This window comes from Xiphophorus couchianus, chromosome 15 (assembly GCF_001444195.1).
Source record: "Xiphophorus couchianus chromosome 15, X_couchianus-1.0, whole genome shotgun sequence".
Taxonomy (NCBI): domain Eukaryota; kingdom Metazoa; phylum Chordata; class Actinopteri; order Cyprinodontiformes; family Poeciliidae; genus Xiphophorus; species Xiphophorus couchianus.
The window spans coordinates 11,672,822-11,689,561 of record NC_040242.1 but is presented as its reverse complement, the minus strand read 5'-3'; the positions used below and the strand labels follow the sequence as shown (position 1 = coordinate 11,689,561).

The window sequence follows — 16,740 nt, the reverse complement described above, 5'->3', positions numbered from 1 at the left end:
TGGAAAGAGAAAGAAAGGGGGAACGAATGACAGAAAGCTGGAGTGGAGTGAAACACAGACTTTGCAATGAGAGCTCGGAAAAGTGTGCAAGGGTAGAAAAAAAAATAACAGAGGGAATAGGTGGTAATGCCAGAGGGACTGCAGACTGTAGACCGTCTAGAAGTCAAGCAGGTTCAGAAGCGGAAACTTCTCCACAGCTGAAGTGGTTATTCTGGGCGCAGGCCAAGTTGATCGTTTGGCTCCTTTGATCCATGCGGCCTGAATAGGCTGGACAGGTGCTCAGCTTCAGTACTGATCTACACCTCCTGCAGGTAAGTCTGTCTGTTTGACCATGCTGCAGTTTTTCGTGACTTCTTTTAGTTGTGTACAATCTGGAAACATCTGAATATTTAGAAGTTAAAAATGAATTGTTTTTATTCCAGTTTCTATTCACTGCTATCACACCAAACATCTAATATAGTCCTTACATAGGAGGGATGTTAATTATACCCGACTATTTCAGTATGCCTTCTGAGAATCCAGCTGTAGTTACACATTCCTATGAATTATTGATAAAGCAGCAGGAAGTGTACAGTGCAATGGTTGGATCAGTATAATGATAGCTGGCATCATCTTCCTGCTGCACAGCTGAAGAATGCATTTTCCTCCCCAACACCTCCAAGTATCATTTCCAGCACAGATCACTTCCTACATTATGATTGTTTATATTGCCATCACATGATGCGTCAAAAAAAAAAAGAATAAATAAAAAATAAATCTGTGAATGCACAAACTGCAAATATTTATAGAGTCTGTCTCGATTACACCTGGCTGGTGGTTTTCATTTAATGTTGTGTGAACTGGAGGTTATTGCCTCAATCTGTCCCTTGGCTGTACTTCTGTTCCTAGAAAGCTCACAAAATGTGTTTGTGCACAGCTCTCTTGTGTGTTTGTCCTGTATGGGCTAGTTAATAAAATGCTTAAAGGCAAATCCTTGTAATTTGCAGGAAGTAGGGACAGTTTTGTTTTTGCACACGTCTGTTGGCTCTGCACCAGCAGGTTTATGTAGCTGTGCTTCCTCCGTCACTGAGTTGAAGCTTAAAACGTGTGATTTTTATGAGTTATCTAACTTCTCGCCATCTTCCCTAGAGATCTCCCCTCAAAGTGTGCTGCTCTGCTGCCCTACAGCTTTATGATTTGCTTTGACTCCTCGTTTAATCTCAGAGTCGTTCAATGTTCAGGGTGAGGCAGCAATATATTCGGGGTCACGTGAAGTGCGCCGTGAGCGAGAGCAAACATGTTGGTTTTTACAGAGTTCCATCTTCAGTTTATTGGTCAGGGAACCAATCACCTATTGTTTGAAACAATTCCAATGGAGTTCCTGTCAATAGTGACATAATCATCCTTCTAATATCTGGGAAAGAACCACATTTGCAGAGCTTGTGTAAACAGCTGATCTCTGTTGAAGGAAAGAAAAAGCAGAGGAGCTAGATGGTTTCACTCAAGCATAAATAATAACTTTTATTGGCAGCCCTTTACAGTGTCATATTTCTGCACCAGCAGAAAAGTTAAAAAAGTAATGATAAACTCATAGTTACCCACAAGGCAAGTTCTCTACTTCTCTCTACTTCTTTGCAATGTGTGTCACTGATAAGAACTACAAAGGATCTCCAGTAAAAGCCGACAGGATGCACCCTGTTGACTGTCCATCATTAGCTTGCATGATTCAGCAGAGCTCATGTTGTTTCACAGGCAGTGCTGGTGATTTGTTGAAAATATCCTGGACATTGACAGTCCAAACACCCCCCACCCCCTTACATACCTTTAGGACACTCTTTGGCAGTCTGCAATTTAATCTAAGTTCTAGCACCTCTGAAAATTTCAGCCATTATAAAAATACAATAAAAACAAAAAATGGTTCTTTCTGGTGGAGAATAAATGACATCTCCCAAAATGACTGAAATTACAATCGGACATATTGTATGTCCAATTGGACATAATGCTGAGTACTCATGATTACTCAGCATTTTAAGTTTAAACGCTCAGATATTTAGTTTGTTGAGCTCCCTAAAGTAAGTGTCAGCAAGTTGCGTAAGGCGTTCAGAAAGAAAATAGTCCACAAGACAGAAATTCAAATAAACTTACCAACATGCTGAGGTGTTAGTGTCCAAGCGAGTTTACCCTGAAAGCAGCATGCAAGATGCTAAAAGAAGGCAGAAAGTGGGACATATCGCAGGCTCTTGCCACTGGTCATGTATATGTGCAGGCTTTCTCAATCAGAAAGAGACTGCTCAAGTGTAACTTAAGTTTTTTTACAACTTTTATTTAATTTCTTTCTTTTTCTGTCTTTCCTTTATTTAGCCGGGTAAAACTCCATTGAGATCCAGATCTCATTTAAAAGAGGGCAGAAATCTGCAACAACTAATGATTTGGTTACACACAAGTAAAATAAATTAAACCATATACACAGATTCATGGACATAACAAGGTTATTTTTGGCGCGTAACAGGAGAAAATCAGTCTCTTTCCAAAAGCCCTTAATTAGACACAGATTTACGGTAATTAGCAGCAGCAATTAAGAACTAGTTACTTAATGAGGTATCCTAATTTTATTTTTTCATGGGACTGTACCTTGTGTATTTCTATAAGTAGACAACTTATGTGTATTTTGTCATTATTTCAGGTAATTTGCTACATTAATTATTATGACTTATCTTCTCTCTGTAGCTATGGAGAAACAGCTGGAAAAGCTGAAGCAGCAGCTGGAAAAACAATGTCAGATCAACCAGGAACTGCAGAGGCAAAATAAGGACCTGGGTGAGTATAGCAAGCATTATATCACGTCTTGGTTAATCTGCATTCTGTATGAACTTAATTAAATTAAATCATATGTAAAGTGGTAAAGTCAATGAGTTGATGCAGTAACCTGCCCACTGTCTCCACATGCTTGTACAATATGAAAAATTGCTGCTGCAAAGTCAATAACTTCATACCTTTTTGCTAATGTAATTAACAGGATTTGACATTATAGTATAATATTACAATGGCCTATTATGAAGGAGTGCTTTGTTCTGTTTGTCTTCACTATGCTGAGTGAATAATATAACTACTGCTAGCAGTACATGCAAACAGTGTATTTCTTTTGTTATAACATGCTTCAGAGCACATGGTTGAATATTGTAATGTACAATAATGTATATTTATGTATATTATAATAATGTTTACTGAGAAACTCTGTAAAGTTTTTGTGTAGGGTGGGATTAAAAATTCATATAAATTCTTTGATTAATTATTGTACCTACATATTTTTGATGTGTTGTTGTAATTTGAACTCACAGGTCTATGAACTTACTGATCCATTTCAGCACTAATGGAAAGCAGCAGTCTGCAATATATATACATATACTGTACATAAAAGCAATGTATATTTTTAGAGCTGCTTATACATTTAACACTTGTATAGAATAAAATGTAAAAAAGTGAAGCTGAGATATCATTTACATGTTTGTAGTTGTGTAGAAGTTTGCATTAGCACTGCAGCACAGCCACCTTCTACAGGAAGTTAGAAAAGTTTCTCCAATGGGATCTTAAGGGATGACTCCTGCTATTTCTGTTGCTTGAAATAGAAAGTATTTTTGTCTGACTGCTTTCTTCTATTGATGTGCTCTCTCTAGTAAAATAATGTTTTTGGTAAATAGTATGTTTTCAACTACGTTGTACAGAAACAAGCATCCTTATTCCCATTTCACAGAGCAACGGCTGAAAGACAAAGAAAAACTTTTGCAGGAGCTGCAGACCCAGTACCATGATCTTGGTATGAGGCCCACCTGGGTATCACCTACACACCTGATGCACCTCCTCAGTTGGTTTAAGTGATTTTTGATGATGATCTCTGATCTTTTGTTTGTTTTTGTCTGTCTAACCCCTCCGTAGAGTTTCCCTCCCAGACTGCTAATGAAGCAGAGCCTGAATTCAGGACGAGTCGAGCCGCTGTTATGGCCCCTGAACCAATTCCAGAGAACCTGGAAATTTCACGCAACATGGTTAAGAAGACTGCCAGGTCAGGAATAACACTGCTCACTGCTTTTGACAACGCTAACCCTTCAGGACTCCTGGGGTCAAACTGGGTCATTTTTTATCCCTTCTTCATTTTTTAAATAATGAATACTTCTGCATAAAGTAATGCTAAGGGAAAATAAATGATTTGGTAAAAATTCCCATCCTCTTTTGCATTTATCAGACCCCTAGTACATTTACTGTGTCATTATGTTTGGTGACTGGATCTCTTGATTTATATATATATATATATATTGTTTCTTCAGTGAGACAAGTCTTATTGTTAAAGCCATCCAGAAGAACGATTTCCTGAGCCGCCTGGACGATGAGCAAATAACCATGATGGTGGATCTCTTAATGTCATCGCACTACAAACCTAGCGAAGAAGTCATTACGGAGGGATCAGAAGGAGACAGAATGTACATAGTGGCAGGTGGGGTCATGTCCAAATGTGAGCCTCTCTGTGTGTCATGATAACATTAAACCTGAAATTAAAAACTGAACATTCCTCTTAACTTATCCAGAAAGCAATGTCAGAGGTATTTGCTCTTTTCAGCTGGTGAACTCATCGTGACTCAGTCAGGTCGGGACCTGAGGACTCTGACAAAAGGAGATGTTTTCGGAGAGTTAGCCATCCTCTACAACTGCAAACGGACAGCGACAGTCAAAGGTCAGATTCTTCAATATACTGATGATTTAGTATGGGATGATTTGCCTCTATTCTCACATAATAACTGTTCTTTTTGTGATTTTATGCAGCATTGTAGTGGTTTACGTTTGCCCTGAACATCAATCAGTTTGGCATCTTTCTTGTAGATTTTAATGTGATGAACAAATGGCTTCAATAACTCCATCATATTAGTCATTAAAACTGATTATAGTAAATATAATCAGTTTTGAAAGATGTGTTTGGATTGTAGAATTTTTCATACATTTTGGTCAAAATCAAATGACTGAATAAAATATGTAGAAGGAAATGTTTACATGCCTTTGGTTTTGGCACCTATATGTATGTTTAATTTATATTAAGGTTATTAACCAAACAGTCTCACAATCTCAAAATTTATATATTAATATATAGTGATGAACTCCTGAATTTTCCGATCAAATATCTTCGGAGTTTATCTCAGCATTTTTCATTTACTGAGAGCAAAACGTATGTAATAAACATTTTATGTAAAGAATAACAGGAAGCCTTTGCAAGCTTATTCTTAATAAAATCAAGCGCTAAATATATTACTTATCAAACTATAATCAATTCATTAATGGTTAATGAATCAAAAGAAACAACCAAAAAAACAAAGTGGTTTAATGGGCTAATTTTGTTTTTGATCTCTAATTGTAATCTCAGAGGAGAAATTAATCTTGGACGAACTCCAAGCCTCAGAACCAGAACAACATGCGACTGCTTGATTCGGTTTGATAAACAGAATTATTTCTTTGTAGCAAACAGCTTATTAACAGCTATTCACTGAAAGGTGTTGCTTTGTTTTTCCTTAAATTTAGATTAAATGTCACATAGCAACAAACCTTACAAAGAAATTGCCTTAACCATGCAGCACTGGAAGCTTCTACTGACCAACTAGGAGAGAAGAGTAAAAAAAAAATGTATTGAGAAAAACACCTAAAAAGTCTGTGTTTCCATTATTCATTTTAAGAAGTTTTGACCTTGTTTTGTGTACACATCATTAATCAGCTAAGACACATGTGCATCTGTGGTGCATGGAGCGACAGACGTACAGAACGATTATAACTAACAAGTCCAAGAAGAAACGAGAGCAGCTCATGGGTTTCCTCAAGACGTGAGTTTCATTGTCCTGCAGCTGATGTGTGATCTGTTGAATTGTTCTTAGGTGGTCCTATTTTTTTTTTTTACTTTAGAAACAGAATTATGTCTGATTCTACTATTTTAATAACCTGCTACAGGTCTCGTACTCTCAAGGATCTGAATGACGCGCAGTTGTCCAAAATTATCGACTCCATGGAGGAGGTGCGTAACTTTGTGTGTTTAATCTTCCGACAAACACGCACTTTATTGAACAACATTTATTAAACTCACAGTGATCTGATGTTTGATATTTACTTTATATTATTAGTCAAAACATCTGATCATACAATAATTGTTACATAAATCTTTTATTTTACTTTTTTAAAGGTTAAGTTTCAGGACAACGAGGTTATAGTTCGAGAAGGAACAGAAGGAAACACTTTCTACATCATCCTCAAAGGAGAGGTAATTTAATGTTACAATATGTAACAATATTGTAAACCGACACATAAATGTCTCTCCATTGATCTTAGTTGTGTTGTCCTCACAGGTCGTGGTGAGCAAGAATGTGAATGGACACCAGAAGCAGATTCGCAGGATGGGAAAGGGGGAGCACTTCGGGGAGCAGGCCCTCATACGGTAAGCATACAAATGCAGCTACTGCCTGAGGAAATGTACTTTACCTTGCAAAGAGATGTGATGATGTGTGTATCTGCCCTGAATGCTGCCCTATTTATCATTTTTCTGTCAAAATCTGCAGATTTTGTTTTACATTTTGGAGACTTTAGACACACAATTAAAATGCATTTAACTCTGATGTTAAATGCATTTGTGGGCTTTTATTATGTTGCATGATGTAAATAATCCACCAATAATAATAATTGTATAGTTTTGACCACGTGGAAGGAATATTACTGCCATAACTTATCTAAAATGAGCCATCAGATTTTTATTTTGCCCCCAAAAGTTTTTGTTTTTTTTGACAAAATAGATTTTTTGGTATTTGTTGTTTGTCTTATTAAAAACTTATTCAGAAATTATATTGGTAATGGTTAGACTTTTAAATGCTTGTTTGTTTCTGTTTTCACAGAGAGATCTTGAGAACTGCCACCTGCACTGCTGATGGCCCTGTTACATGCTTCTCTATTGACAAGGAGTGAGTCAGTCACGCTTTGGATGAGCATTTCCTATTTGTTTCTGTTACCTGGGCATCATTTATTTTTAGAGAGTGATTTACCACTTGTTGACATGACTATGCTGTTTTTTTAAGGGTTTTTGAAGAAACAATCCCAGTAGAGCACCTCGAGCTGTTTGATGAGTATGTGACTATTTTCCACTGAGATCCCAAAAGTGTACTGTGGAAATATTTTCCCAGCTTCTTTATTGCTCTTTTTCCACCTTGTTTCATTTATCTACTTATTTTTTTGCTTTTAGCTCCAAAGTGATGCAAGAGGAGCAAGGTCCAGAACAGCCAGGGTGAGTTACAATGAAAGAAAACTAACGCCTTGAAGATTTTGGTGCCTGCAGGCTGGAAGAACATGTAGAAGCCCATATGTATCATCTAGTAAAAAACAGCTCTGTTAACATCTTTACCATGTTTTAAAGAAACTTTAGTGATGTCAAAACCAAAGTTCAGAAACTCAGAACAATCTCTTTTTTTCCATTAAATTAAAGCTGTTTGCCAAACCTTTCTGTAAATTCAATCAAGATAATTTCACACATAGCTTATCACTGTTAGAATAACACATCATGGTCAGATTTATTGTTTGTAGATTTATTTTGTAAATATTTAGTTGAGACGAAATTGACAATCCAAAACAAGAGTGATGACATCACACAAGGCATAAAGTAACTCATTAGTTCTTTTTTGATCAAAAGGAATGGTTTTTGTTTTACCTATTCTTTTCATACATTTAAAATTTTGTTCGTTCTTTAAATATATGTTCTGTCCATATCCTGTTCTATTCTTTCTAATGCAACACATTTTTTCTTCTTCACTCTCATATAGATTTAATTTTTAAAACTATATGTGAGTGGTCAAACCTCTAGATATACAAGCAGGAGAAAAGGTTGCCAAAGAAGTTAGTGTGACTCTTTGTCAGCCATAATGTCATTCCACAACTCTATGTTTCATCTCTGTGGTAACGGACTGTTGTACTCGATAATAAGGTGGTGTTAACCTTAATTACTTTCACCATTGCTTCAAGTCTAAGTCAAGCAATCACCTCTGCATCAGTATATCTCACACTAATTTTAGAAAGCTGTTAGCTGTTGGTCCACTAATGAGTCACTCAGAACACTGAAGTTTCTTTCTTCAAGGTATCTATTCTACATAAGCACTCACACCAGCAAGTAATTAGTTATGTTAAGGAACAACGGTTGGAAGAGGAAAGCAGTGTTGTGCTACTTTCATCCAGATTTGCTCGAAGCTTTGCTTAACTTTTGGGTTTTGCTGTCCAGCCTCTTAGTACACCACATTCCATACATTCTCAATCAGCCATTTTAGTGGGAGCACCTCCACCTCCACAGCAGCTGTAACACATGGAGCAGAAATTAGTTTTCCAAAGAAAGGCATGTGGGTTGTTCTTGAAATGTTTGATTAGGTTTAATTCTTTGATTGCATCTTAGTAATTCCTGATTATATCTGTAAAACAAATACACTTTGACTTGACTTCACTCTCCAGAAGTTATGCTGGAAGCAAACATAAATGCTACAAATTACTTACAAAAAGTGGAAAATATGTTTCTTTCTGTTTTAGTCCGAGCTCCAGTCTGAAGTTTAAGGATCTGGTTCCTGTTTTATATCAGGAAGGACGCTATCAAGGAGATCCCGTCACACTTGGAGTTGGAGGATTTGGTCGTGTGCAGCTGGTAGGTGTTGCCAATTCATCTTATGGATGTGTGCATGAACCAACTTTTATGGAAGTGGCATTATGATGGAAATGATGAGTTCTAGTAGCTTCAAGTTTGCCTAAGATGATATTGTCTTTTTGTTGAGCTCAGATGACCACACTGACTTATGGGAAATACTACGCCATGAAGCGAGTCAGCAAGAAGCAAATTGTTTCCAAGAGACAGGAGGAACACATGTTGTTTGAGAAGAACATCCTGAAAGCGATCCAGTGTGACTTCATTGTGAAGTAACTGCCATCCAATATGCTGTCTGCAAATTTTTTTTTTTGACATTGTACAACCACAAAATTAAACACAAATAATTTCTCTCTCTGCCGTTTGTAGACTTCATGCCGCATTTAAAGATGCAAGGTACATCTACATGGTGATGGAGTTCTGTGGTGGTGGTGAGATCTGGACCAAGCTCAAAGAAGTGTAAGCAAAATGAAAACCTGGTGAAATAAGAAAGCAGCACAGTGAATGAATGAATAACATCTGATAAATCTGATAAGACAGAACTGAAAGATAGATATTTATAAAAGATTTTCTTCAGGATCTCTGACAATTTAATTGGGTTAAATTAGGATTAATTGTATGTTTATGACATCAATCAAAAAAAGACATGCAGAAAAAAAAAACATTCAAAAAGTATGAAACTCATTTTATTTACTTGTTGTACCCAACGGTTTTTCAAAAAAAATAAAAAATCAGTAAACAACTTAGGTTAAGACATGTGAATGAGAGAATATTAAGACTGCCACCCAAGTTATTGAAGTGCAATTCTTTTAAAAATCTTTATCATCTCTGTAATGACAGAGGGCGATTTGATGAACCGGTTGCTGTGTTTTGCACTGCCTGCGTGGTGGAGGCCTACTCTTACCTCCACAAGAAGAGCATCATGTACAGAGACCTTAAGCCTGAGAACCTGATGCTGGACATGAAAGGCTATATCAAACTGGTGGGTCCTTGGACCTTCAGTGCTCATTAAACTCTCTACATTTCTTCCACAGTTTGCTTTAGAAGGGATTCTGCTGACTCTGGATTTTGTTTCTCAGGTTGACTTTGGTTTTGCAAAGGAACTGGTGCGTGGTGAGAAAACCTACTCCTTTGTGGGTACGCCTGAGTACATGGCTCCAGAGATCATCAAGAACCAGGGTCATGACTTTGCAGTTGACTTTTGGTCACTTGGCATTCTGATCTTCGAACTTTTGGTGGGAAGGTAACTACATTTGACGGGATCCATGCCTCAGAGCAAATCATGTCCCACTACTTCTCTCAGATTGAAAAAGTATTCGTACTGCTTCAACATTTTTCACATTGTTTTACATTACAGCCACTGTGTTTTTTGATGAAGAAACTTGGCAAGAAACAAATTAGAGCATAATTGCACATTTGAATAAAAACGATACAAGGTTTTCAGAATTGTGTACAAAAGTCTAAAACATGGTATGCATTTAATCTAACTATTCCATCGTTCTTCTGACTGTATATTTAGATTCGTTTTCATTGTCTTGCTGGAAGGTGAACCTCGGTCTCAATGTCAAGTCTTTTGCAATCTATAGCAAAAGACTGTAGAAGACTAGAAGAAGTTTTCTTCTAGTAATGCTGTTCCCCTTTAACTCTGACCAAAAATAAAAACATTCTCTTAGCAAGATACTGCCTCTACCATGTTTCACTATGGGAAGAAGCTCATTACATGTATAGACCAGGATTCTGCAACCTTTATAATCCAAATAACCATTGATTTTTGATAACTATAGGATACGTTTTGTCATTTATAAAGAACCCCCATTTTATTTCTAATTTTGAGTTTTAAATTTTTAAAAAAGTAAAACTTTTGGAAAAAGCGGATGGATATATTTCTTCTATGGGATGTTGATTTTTGTGGAAAATTATGTCAAAAAAATTAAAAAAGAAACAATGAAACCCAATGACATGGTTTCTAAAAAGGTACCAGTAATTAACAAAAAAGAAAAAAGCCAGATAAGTGCTTATAGTGTCATTGTGGAACTTCATTGCAATCATTCCATGAAAAAACTGAAACAATTGCTAAAAACCGTCATGTGTTATCTATATTTAAAAATATTTGGTAGTTTATCATTTTTACCAAGTTATTAAGAGACATTGCAGATGGCCGCTGTAAACCATAAAGGTCAATTTTTGTGTCATGTGACTTTTACATGTTTGATCCTCCTGAATGGGAATTATTTACAGCTAGATGGTTTAATTGAAGAAGGTGTGGAAAGATACAATAGACATGATTACTTTTGAAAGCTGATTTACTTAAAAAATACCCAGTTTGTTTTCATACCAAAATCATTTTCTAACACTTTCATATACAGAAATATTTACCAGCAGATGGCAGCAGAAACATAGGATCGATGTTATCTTGTGCGTTGATTTGAGTGTTTGAATTAAAGGTTTACCAACAACTCTCTGTTCTGCTTTTAAACCTCCAGTCCTCCATTTTCAAGCTCGGAGCCTCAGAAGATTTATTCCAAAATTTTGGATGGAGAACTCAAGTTTCCACTTTACCTGAGTGAAGCAGCAAAGTCAATCATCAGCAAACTGTGCAGGTAAGCAGAAAACTAACAAAGTAATGCCAAAGCAAGGTGGTTCTTAAAATTAGGGGAATTTTAAAGTTAATATTTCACAATAATGGAGCTGAATTGAGCAAAATCAAGAGAACGATCGTAAAGATGCATTTGGTTGCATTTTGTTTGGTGCTGTATGAGCTCATGCAGTTTTTGATTGACTGTCTCTTTGAACGCTCTTTGTAGACCTCGGCCAGGTCAGAGGTTAGGAAATGCCAAGAATGGAATCAAAGATGTCCGGCATCACAGGTAACCACGGCAACATGTCGTCCTCATGAGGCAGAGTCTAAAAATCCTTCATGTGTTCATGTGTCATCCCCTACAGCCTACTCTGTGCATTAGACACCGAGTAGAGCTTTATGGAGCTTTTGTGCTGGAAAACAAAATTTGCTTGTACATGCCAGGTCTGGGTTCACAGCACTATTCATAGAGCAGTGGCTGCATTTACACTTAGTCAACCTATGTAATGTGTTAAAACATTGGCATATATTACAAAATTGCAGTAGGATATATGAATTTACATAACTGCATCATTTATGAGCAAACGCAGACAAACATGCTTCTTTCTTCATGCTATGACCATATGAGAGTCAGGGTATCATCAATTTATATTAATTCTCACAATGAATCAACAGCCTGATCAAATATTTCTCTTATTTGTCTTATTTTAAGGTGGTACAGCAGCATGAACTGGCACAAGCTGCGTATGGGTCAGCTCGACGCTCCAACCATACGACTCATCCGCAAGGCAAGTGGAAACATCATAAAAGGCTTTTTTATGTTTATTTGTAACAGATGGTGTTTTATAGACAATTGAAATATAAAAGATAGCAGATTTACTTCAGTTTTCTAGAAATTATTTGCTGTCCTTTTTAATTATATTGTGTTGGGGATGGTGACTTGGAGCCTCACTGTGTTTCCAGCAGTTTTGGACATAGCAATTTTAATGTTGGACTAAAACCTTTTATTGCATCTAAAATATAATGAGAAGGGTGAAAAGATATTAAAGAAATATAATCCACCAATTGGTACTATAAAGGTTGGATCTCTAGAAACATTACGATAATAAAAAAAGGCTTAAAATATACCTTGTCAGAAATTTTTTTATTTGAGGCAAAAGGTAGTGTATGCAGTGTAGAGTAGCCTGAGGCTGCTGTCACACTGTTTCTTATCTTGCCACATTTGCTGATATATCTGAAAATGTTTTTACATGGCTCTGAAGATCTGAGGCTTACGTTGTGAAATATCAAATCCTGTGAAGCTTGATTGTTGCTCATGAAGCACCACGGCTTTGTAAATTGCATGTCTGTTACGATAAAAGGTGTAAAATGGCTCTCTATGCTTTAGCATCAGGACAGAGTAACAGTGGATTCTCTTTGTACTCAGACATTCTAGTTCTAGTTTCTCAGCTGGAAATTAAACAAAAATTTCCACTGAAGCTGTTATTCTGAATGGGAAGGGTAAGATATTGCAGAGTACCCTCAAATTCAGTGAGCTGCCGCTCATAGTGAAAGTTCCAGAGATAAACAATTTATTATTTATTGGAACATCCAGTCGCTTGTATTAAAATTAAACCAGAAGTACACGCAATACCGTGAATTTTTGAAAAAGTTCCTTTAATACTTCAACACATAAAACAGAGATATATACATTAACATCTGCTTCTATTCAGTAGTTTGGACCAAAATTGAATCAAAACTACATCCTACTCGTTTTCTGGCTCAATTCTCATTCCCTGATCAAGTCCTGGTTTCCAAAAAACATCGAACACAGCAGGGATGTAACAGTGTTGTTTTCTCTTTCTCCACGATGTTCACCTGCCCATCTCAGGGGTCAAATAATTGTTAGCTGACCTGATCAGAAAGGAGGCCAGCCCACTTCAAGCATTCTGCTTGAAAGGGTGACTTCATCAGTGCATGAGATTAAGCAATGTTCAGCATTCAAGGATAAGCTATTTGCAGATTTATCAGTGGAAAGTGACATTGAGATGTTTACGGAAAATCTGCCTATTAGCTGATTTCTTCCATAGACCACATTTAAAATGGCCAATAGAAAACGCAGCTTGGGAAGCTGAAATGTTTAGGCACAATGCTACTTGACACGATATCTGCAGCCAATCCAGGAGCGCTGACCGGATTGGATGTTGACTTCTGCAGTAGTACTAAGACAGTTTTCACTGTCTATACTAATGCATCTTAAGATACATTTCGTGTTTGAACTAGTAAAATATTATGCTATAAGCATTTTTTTAAGGTAGTCTCAAGTATTTAAACTATTTGGCGGTTGTGATATGATCTGAAACCTGAGCCTACCTGGAACTAGATTTTCAGATTTACTTATTACAAAATGAGTCATTGTGAGCCTTTAATTTATTGTCAATACATTCTGGATTTCAAAACAAATGTTTCGCCATTCATAGGGATTGTGCAGGTTAAACAAAATAATTTTTTTTCAAATTGGCTAAGACTCATACGTGATTGTTAATAAAAAAAAAAATCTTTCTTCTTTTTCAGGGTCCCTGCTACATCAACTTTGATAAATTTCCTCAGGACCACTCGGTGGCAGAAGAGGAGTTTTCTGGGTGGGACCGTGACTTCTAATTCTCACGTTTAGGTTGAAGAATCGAATGGTGGGCGGTTTGTCCTTATCATCCCAAAAAGGACCCTAATTAAAGACACTGACCGTAGTTTATTCAGCCTCTAAAGGGGCCAAAAGAAGATTAATGCTACTGGGTACTGACATATCACACAACACATTTCTTACCAAATTTTCACACCAATTACACTGAAGCTCCAGGGAATCACTGTGACAATATGTGCGGAAGCTCCTCTGTTGCAGTGAGCTTCAGCTCACACACAAATGTACCTCTGCAGACGAGGAGAAGGTGTAGAGGCAAAATGGTAGGACTCTGTGTATTCATATTCAGCGCAAAGATATTTGGTAGCTGATGAGTAAGTGTTAAATTCATGAGACACCTTGCAGCGATTAAGAATACTGACCAGGTGATCAAATGCTTCCGATGTAAAGGAAAAATTTCCATTAAAAGTCTTTTCTCACTTTTAATTTTGCAGGACAAGAAAATGAATATACATGTCATATGTTGTGTTCAAAAACAATAACAGGATCAATCCCTGTTTTGTGTACAAATTATATTTCTATATGGCAGATAATTTATTAGTAGGTGCAAAAGCCCTATAACAGGACCAATAGACCGAACAGTTTTAACTCGCATCCTTTATTAAAGGATAAATGGTACCAGTTTTGTACAGTAAATATTAGTCATTGTGTGTTCTGAGTGAAACCTGTTCTTAAAATTGTTCTGAACAACAGGGTACTTGTGATGTTGATCAGAGAGAGCTCAACATATTAAGAAATGCAGAAAACCATCCGCAGTTAAAAATGTTCAAAATGACTTCAAACAGAAACTAAAACAAGGAAGATGAGGAAGAAAACCGAAAATTATAATTCAAGAATAACCAGATGTATCTGCTTTAGGGTGACCAAAGAAAGTCATCTTTCTTAAAAAAATATAGCATCTTATTTATCATCTTTTTTTAAAAAAAAATTCCCATCAGGATTCCCTTTTAATATATCACAATACTTGAAGAGGTAATTTTATTTTATCCAGAAGAGGAAGTACCATCACTTCAGTGAGCAAGCAGCATCTTGGATCCAGACCAACAAGATTAACATAATGAAGCTGCCAGCCCAATTCCAGAACCTTAGTCCTAGAGAAAGCTTTTGGGTTGAAACAAGCTATTTCTGAGGCAAAATCAATGATGAGGAAATTAATTACAAAGCCTCTTCACAGGTTGAGGAAGTTTACTGTTTGTAAAAAAAAAAAAATAATAATCACCTGTTGCTGACTTATTCATTCATGTTTTTATTGAAGTGTTTAAACACATCTTGATGATAAACTAAATGACTTTGGTTCTTGAATCCCATGTGTTTGAATTTTGTCACTGTCGACCCTGAAGTGTGAAACTCTTCTCATGTTTTCCTTTTTTACGTCGTGACCAAATCTCCTTCCCAACCCAGAGAGGGCAGGTAAAGTATTTACAGATTAGATGTGTGATTAGTTACGAGCAACGCTTCAGGGAAACATTGTTGTTGCTGTTAGCAGGAAGGAAAATGGCCTGACGTTATCAGGGAGGGAAAATAGCCTGCGAGGGGGGCTTACCTCGTATTTTTCACAATAGCTGCAGCTGATTGTTTGGCTCTGAAGGTGAGCAGCTGTCCAGCATGGCAGCAGGTTTTAAATTTGTAGGGAAGAGTTGTCCTGTTCCCTCCCTTTAATGCATGTTGTGAGCCTGCTGAGAGTACTTTTCCATATTAGAGAGAAGAAACTTCACATGAAAGTAAACATAGCTTCTAGTGGGAAAAGACACATCAGCAGATGTTTCCTTCCTGCAAAAACACCCCACACACAACACATTTAGAGGTGGAAGTTAATACATGGAGAGCAATGAAAGAAAGGACCCAAAGGAAGCATATTTTGGTGCAGATGTCTTTGCTGTGTCAAATGTGATTTTTTTATTTATTTTGCATGTAGGTTCAAGACTTATTTTGAGATATATCAGTTTGATTCTTTCTTTTATGTTTATGAAAAAAATCCAAAAACAATGCACTAAGTCAATCTGTATTATGCAAAACTACCCACTGACTTCAGCCATCTGTTCCTGCTAATCAGAACCAATCTGCTCTATGTTTACTGAAGTTAAACAGCCTCCGCCTCACTGGTTTAGAGCTAGAGCTGTGTGAAAAAGTCTTTAAATAAATTCTACTTTTGTTAAGTTAGCAAAATCTCTCACCCCAAAAAATTAATACAACTTTGATTTTAGAAATTTGTAGAGACAAAGTATGATGTTATGAAATATTATTTTTCCATAGGCTTTAACTGTAAAAGTTGAGACAGTCAAAAACCACTTTTATGCTAAATCATATATTTTGGATCATTATTCTGTTGAAAGATATAATGTCTGACAAGTTTTATTGAAAATCTGTAGTAATACTCAGAGTTCACAATGTCATCCACATTAAACAGGTTATAAAGGCTTGCAGACCCACAGTATTAAAGGTCCTCTACCATCCATATGAGCCTGGTCCTTTTCTAAATTCATCGTCCATTCAACAGACCTAACCTGGAGTTTTTCCTGCTAAAATGCTTTAGTCTCATGTTGGCTAACCTCTTGATTCCAGTTAAAGTCCCAGTAGAGTTGAACAACCTTCACATTTTCTGTGCTTGTGATAGTGGGACAGAGAAACCTTCTCATGGCCTCCGTCCTCAACAACAACTCATCATGGACATAGTGTGTAAAGCTTGTTATAAAGACCTTGTGACTCAAAGACGACGCTCTTCGTCTCACTTCTCCGTTTCAGTTGTTCTAGACATTTTTAGTACTTTTCTTCCTTTTTTGAAGAGTGCCTAGAAGGAATTGACCTCATTGTCTG

General features: G+C 36.7%; 1 protein-coding gene across 1 annotated transcript; it reads left to right on the top strand.

Annotated features, from left to right (window-relative positions):
* Window positions 1-16,379, top strand: prkg3 (protein kinase cGMP-dependent 3). Its single transcript, XM_028039532.1, has 22 exons — window positions 1-311; window positions 2,707-2,796; window positions 3,731-3,793; window positions 3,913-4,039; window positions 4,302-4,468; window positions 4,592-4,705; window positions 5,732-5,837; window positions 5,962-6,025; window positions 6,191-6,268; window positions 6,354-6,442; window positions 6,894-6,959; window positions 7,074-7,121; window positions 7,238-7,279; window positions 8,563-8,674; window positions 8,807-8,943; window positions 9,041-9,130; window positions 9,512-9,653; window positions 9,751-9,914; window positions 11,155-11,271; window positions 11,476-11,538; window positions 11,962-12,037; window positions 13,803-16,379. Exons 2-22 carry the CDS (start codon window positions 2,709-2,711, stop codon window positions 13,887-13,889), a joined length of 2,040 nt encoding a protein of 679 aa, XP_027895333.1. The 5' UTR covers window positions 1-311; window positions 2,707-2,708; the 3' UTR covers window positions 13,890-16,379.
* Window positions 16,380-16,740: the final 361 nt, after the last annotated feature.

Excerpts from the sequence above, each read along its gene's own strand:
- prkg3 (XM_028039532.1), top strand. The coding sequence starts at position 2,709 with ATGGAGAAACAGCTGGAAAAGCTGAAGCAGCAGCTGGAAAAACAATGT. Across the intron at positions 6,443-6,893 it reads GGGGAGCAGGCCCTCATACG|AGAGATCTTGAGAACTGCCA; the intron begins GTAAGCATACAA and ends CTGTTTTCACAG. Across the intron at positions 7,122-7,237 it reads CACCTCGAGCTGTTTGATGA|CTCCAAAGTGATGCAAGAGG; the intron begins GTATGTGACTAT and ends TTTTGCTTTTAG.